The sequence below is a fragment of the Anas platyrhynchos genome, chromosome 2, assembly GCF_047663525.1.
Source record: "Anas platyrhynchos isolate ZD024472 breed Pekin duck chromosome 2, IASCAAS_PekinDuck_T2T, whole genome shotgun sequence".
NCBI lineage: Eukaryota > Metazoa > Chordata > Aves > Anseriformes > Anatidae > Anas > Anas platyrhynchos.
Genome location: NC_092588.1, coordinates 98243156 through 98249155, shown reverse-complemented (window position 1 = coordinate 98249155; position 6000 = coordinate 98243156). Strand labels below are relative to the sequence as shown.

General features: G+C 33.4%; 1 protein-coding gene across 9 annotated transcripts in view; it reads right to left on the bottom strand.

Annotated features, from left to right (window-relative positions):
- Window positions 1-560: 560 nt before the first annotated feature.
- The window catches only part of NT5C3A (5'-nucleotidase, cytosolic IIIA), a 27930-nt gene continuing 22490 nt past the window's right edge, over window positions 561-6000 (bottom strand). For 7 of the 9 annotated variants that reach the window (XM_005013983.6, XM_013094313.5, XM_027451413.3 and 4 more), the window contains 8 exons: window positions 5713-5811; window positions 5207-5276; window positions 4437-4483; window positions 3942-4027; window positions 3577-3666; window positions 2195-2357; window positions 1551-1751; window positions 561-923 (listed from right to left, as the gene is read on the bottom strand). In XM_005013983.6, the coding sequence (XP_005014040.1) occupies window positions 822-923; window positions 1551-1751; window positions 2195-2357; window positions 3577-3666; window positions 3942-4027; window positions 4437-4483; window positions 5207-5276; window positions 5713-5811 (858 nt within the window). In that variant the 3' untranslated portion in view covers window positions 561-821. The remainder of the gene's footprint in view (window positions 924-1550; window positions 1752-2194; window positions 2358-3576; window positions 3667-3941; window positions 4028-4436; window positions 4484-5206; window positions 5277-5712; window positions 5812-6000) is intronic. The other 2 variants (XM_027451414.3, XM_013094311.5) reach the window with 1 other exon arrangement.

Genomic DNA, 6000 nt, shown 5'->3' with positions numbered 1-6000 from the left:
TTTTAAAATCCAAGATTAAGATCTAGCTTTGTCTTGATTTTCTGTTTGGAGCAGCTCACTGAGAACTGCAAGAGAGATTACTTTAGACAAGCCATGCTAGCTTTGACGTGAAACAGCAGGCTGGAATTGGAGCAGTAGAGAGAATAAGATCTGAAAAGATATAAGAGCTGGTATGTAAAAACTACCTACAAGGATGAGAAACCTTCTGGTATACTGACTTATAACAGTATTATTCTCCCATTCCACAGAGATTAAAGAAACAGTAAGGATGCAAAATATTTTGTAATGATACACAAATCTATTAATAGGGAACACTTTGTCTGAACTGGGTGAATGAAGCATTTGTACTGAAGAAAACATGTATGAAAAAATTCTGTGACAGTCTGTAGCATATGAGTATAGCTGATACCAAGATATTTTCTTTGAAAGAAGAAAAGGCAAAACAAACCTGTGTACACTGCTTATTCACAGAATGTTTACATCTTCAGTTTTACAAAACAGTCACATTTGCTAAAATGCTCTTCTGAAATGCCTGATTAAAAAGACAGTGAACCACAGTATCCCATCAGGAGCAGTTTATCACATTTATAAATCCAATTTAAATCTAGTTGTAACAGGAGTGTGAGACAAAGAAAAGAGTAACAGCAGTAAAAGGAGCTTCTAGTTGACAATGGGCACCATATATACTTCAAAATACCAAAATGAAGATAAAAGTTTTAAATTAAACAGTTCTGTCAATGAGTAATAGACACTTAAGATAGCATGTGTTCTCTTCTGTCCAGTTGCCTTCTGGAAGGAATGGAGTGTCCTGAGACTGCAATTTACAGGATTTTCTGTAGGATAGAGTTGGCAACTTCCAGGGATTCATCTTTCACCAAGACAATATCATAAGAATCCATATATTTTTCCAAAAGTTCATCTACCTAATGGCAGAAGGGATAAAGAGAAAGACGCACTTAGTTGTAGAATATTAAAAGATATTTTTGTCTTAAAATACTGCCAATCTTTCCACCAAGTTCAGGAAATGAGCCATGTAAATAGGTATCATTCCTATAAGGATGACAGAGAGTAGGAGTAATGTGACATTAACTGTGTTCACGTTTCAGGATTAACCTCACATTTATTCTAGGTTCTCACATGTACAGATACCAGGAAAAACAAACTAACTAACAACCCACCCCTCTGCCCAGTGCTTTCTCATTTTCCCAAAAGGCAGAGAAGAAAAAGAAAACAAGAGTTTTCTCTCCTGAATGCGAATGTATGTGCATTATCACTTGCCAAACAACCATTTCTCTGTCTCCAAAGAAAATAAAATAAATGTCATGGACTGAATTTGTTATTTGGAAGACTACAGTTTTGCTCAATTATCAATCCAGTATTGAAAGGCAGGAGTGGCGGGGAACTATAAATATGAAATCCACGAAAAACGTTGAGATTCCAAAACAAGTATGGGTCAAACACTTGTTTTGATATTTGATGCTTATTACAATGAACCTGTTGCTAGTTCACAATATTTCACTTAAAGCTTATGAGTATGTCAGGTTACTTACTTTATCATTGAGATATCCGATTTTAAGAATGTGCTCAACATTTGCTACTCCATCTGCCATGCTCAAGTCTCCTTGGGAATCACCCAGCAGTATTATATTACTGTTGTCTTTTAGCTGTTTGAAATACTCTGTATTCTTCAAGGCACCATCATGCTTGTTGTAAACATGAATCAATTCTCCTTTAAATCCTCTTAATATTCCCTATAAAACAAATAAACAAACACTGAAGTTATTTCTAGTATTATGCAGACAAAATATCATCTAGAATTAAATAGGTATTACTCTTGAAATATGTTTAATCTTTAATTATGAAAAAGATAAATTACTGTTAAACAATGGAATGACTGTAATAGCACTTTTAAGACTAGAAAGTCAGTGATCCTCCCTGCTTGGAGGAGCAGTAAAGGTGTACTGGGCTGAGTGTGAGGCTATCATTAAAGGCAATGAATGGTATCTGAGTCACACCATGCTAACAGTGTTTGAACTATTATCCTCTGTTTGACTGTTCACTTGGGAGTGTGCTGAGTAAGCAATTCTCATTTAATATAAAGCAGGGCAGATGGCTACAACTGTTGCATTAAAATGTTCATCTTGTAGTATATAAAAATAGCCCTTAAATCCTGCAGATAGTCATGCATACATACATTTTCATCAAAATCCATAAAATTGGAAACCACTTTGACATTAGAATGGTAGACTCCAGCCTGATGGATAACTTCCTCAAGAATGTCCCCAATCCCGGCAGAAAATATGAACACGGGGATATTATGTTCACTGAGCTTATCAAAGAAGTTCTCATACCCTTCTCTGCAAAAAAGGATGTAAATATAAGTCAAATCTCAAAGAAAAAAAGCCAAGAAAGGTCACAGTTTGCAGAAAACATTACATCATATTTAGAAAACAGTATAGTTTTCACGGAGAATTTATCTTCGTTTCCTTTGCCTCACCTCTTTAGGTTAGCAAGAACCATCAACCTAACACAAAGCATGCAGTCTTAGGAAGAAATTGCTGTTTCAAAATTTTTGGTTTTAGTCAGCATAATCTGCCCCCTCACACCCTCAACCATCTTAATCAAGCCCGTAGTGGAACTCTTTCTAGCTATCATCAGGCTATATATCTCCTTTTCATCTTTACTGCTTAAATGTTTGACTTGCTAGCGGAGTCATTAACCAAAAAAAATTAAATAATAATAAATATAAAGCTAGGATTTTGGAGTGTGTTGGTTTAAAATCCTGAAAACATTCTTGTCAACTCTTTCCTGAAAACTTTTTAGTTTTCATTACCCAAATCAAAACTATGTACAGTATTCCAAGAATAAGATAGTATCTTTGTACACTTCTCTGCAGACACTGAATGGTAGAATTTTTTTATTATTATTATGAAGGTTCTTGAGGAAATTTTAGCTTGTGAATGAAGATTCAATCCACATGGACTTAGACTTTTCAATCCACATGGACTTAAGACTTTCACATTGCTGCATACTGTGTGCTTGCTTACTAGTTTTGCAAAGGAGAAAAATTCAGTCGTCATGGTGAACAATTTCACAAGCTAAGTTTTAACATCCCATTCCCCTATTCAAAAATTCACAGATTAGAGAACTTTAAGAGATAGGAGCCACAGCACAGAGTACGTTTCAAGCAAGTATTTTGCTGGCATTTAAAATTGCCTTTAACCATCGAGGAAGTACATTATTTAATAACATCAAGAAAAATGTTCCTCAAGTCCCTGCATTTTTATCTCATATAAAATTACTACAGGTAATATTTTTTTAAAGGAATAAAGTTGAATTCTATATTCCTCTTTAAGAAAAAAATAAAAAGACACCAGTGCAATTTCAAGAGGATGAAATATATGCTGTCATCATCACAGGCATTTATCTACAAAATATAAATAAGGGGGAGCATGAAGCACTCACTATGTCCAAGAATAATGTATTGCATTCTCATTTTTTTCACTGTCCAAACACACAGTAAAAATCTACGTAAAATGTTTCTAAACAGTATCGTTCAAATCAATAGGAACTTACTTCAGCATAACATCAGATTCCCTCACAATTTCTGCAAACTTATCCTTTTCTAAGCCTTGTTCAATGAGTAATGCATGAGATTTATTGTACCTAGAACATAAACAAAAAATATGTTGGACAACTTATGAAAATTCAACGGTCATTAAATCTCATGATTAAAAAGCATCCTGTGTTTAATTCTTGCTCATTCAAGTTAACAGCAAAAAAAAAACAAAACAACAACAAAAAAACAACAGCTATTGTGTAACACTTAGAGATTAATTCAGTCAATGCATTAGCTAAAGCTACATACTGCCATTAATCTGTTTTTAAAAAGTTATTAAATACAATTTTAGTACAACTTGAAGATGGGAAATGTCTCTTACCATTCTACCATATATGGGTATTTTTCTTCGATAGTGAGGGCTGGGTCAATTTCAATAGCATAATATGTTTCTTTCAGCTGCAGTAACTGAAGAGAAAAAAAACAACACAGATGTTTAATGTATCTTTATAACATAACACTTCATATTTGGTCTAACCAATCAAAATAACTTAATTTTATTCCAGTTACATTATTTAGATAAAATGAAATCTGAAATACTCTTTGTACAGACAAAAAGTTAAATTGTAAATATATGTAAGGAGAAAAAACTGATTCTGTTAAACTAAACTATATGCTACTATCAAGAACAGAAATACTTCTGTTCACTTCTATTAGTGATTGGATACCTTACAGTCAGCAAGAAAGCTCTCAGAGCTTCAAGGATTTGAAAGGATGACTCATCCTGTAGTACTGTGTAAATCAACATGCGGTACAGCCAGGGAATAAAACCAGTTCTCTGTACAACAAACAAGCAGCTTGTATGTTTTCTATTTACCTTTTTCCGACATTCCTCTGTGATGAGTTTAGAGTTATCAATGATGTCTGGAGGGGTGGAAAAAAAAGTGGGAAACAAAACATTGTATTTCTTTTCCTTTAGTATTGCAATACACTGTAAATGACTGCAATATAATACATAGAATATGGTGTTTGACAGCATACCACTGTTTCCTCAGAACTTTTCTTACCAATAACCAGTAAAAGGAACATTTTTCTTCGCAAGCATAATGATATCACAATCCTTCCCTCATATTAGAAAGTAAATTACAAGCCTATTATTTCTTGAGAAGTAATTGTTACTGAAATCATTATCAGACATCCTATATATTTTAGGATCCCCTATTTATTAGTAAAGTGATAATTTACAAGTATTCTAAAAGGGTACAGGATAAAAACATCAAGCATTCCAAGGAGTCTACTAACTGATTCTCAGAGGTGTTTGGACTGTTACTGGCTCTTGAACAATGTAAGTCAACCCTACCATATCTAGCCATTAATAACTCATAGTTTAAAACTTAGTTTATAATTGTGAATGACAGCTTATCTGATTTTAGTTCACACTGACTGTGATTAAAACATATATATATGCATAAAGCCACACAGACACTGTAATACTTTATTAGGATATACAGCCTTTGTAACAGGTCAATATAAGATCTCATATATTAGGGAATACGTTGTATAGAAAATTAAATTCTAGGGAAAACTGAAAGGAGTAACAACCAAAGGAGTAACAATCCGTATTAAAAAAAAAAAAAAAGTACTCACTATGACAAGTTGGACATCTTTTTCCATTGTAGGAAAATCTACTTAAAGTCATATCAAAATCTGTAATAATCTATTTAAGGAAAGAAAAAGCAAAACTGTCTTACAACACAGAGGGACAAAATAAAGAATGGATAGAAATTCTGAATGATCAACAATAGATGCAGCTGAGTAGCATATCTGTCACAGAAATCTCTGTTTTACTGTAAGGTAAGCTAGAATATCCCATAATTTTTTCCAAGAAAATTGTTTTTCTAATTCCTTTGGTCAGAGTATTTCCTGAAATTACTAGTCTTAGATGTTTATACCATTTACTTAACTACCATCTGGATTAATTACAGTTGAATCAGCAAGGTCTATTAACAGAGTTAACAGATATCTAAGTTTTGAAGATAACTTGAAAGATTACTTGTTTTAAATACAAATATATATATTAGAATTTTTGGTGCACAGCAAAAGTCATATGATTACTTTCATTCTGAACACATTACAGCTTTTATTATTTTTACCTGAAGTTTTGCAGCTCCACCTTTGATGAGGCCACAGATAATCTCTTCTACTCTCCCTGGGTCCTTAATGTGGACAGTCTTCTTCTGAAATTCTGGCATCTGTGAAGAGTAAGAACAAAGAAAGAAATATACCTACAGAAGAAAACTTAATAGGCAATACCTGCTAGCCATCAGACTGGAAGATCTGCATCTATAAACCATTTCATGTGACACTATGACATACTCAGGATAGGAAGGCAAGTTAGAATGAGAAGAAATAGAAAATTCTCTGGAATTGATAACTGCATA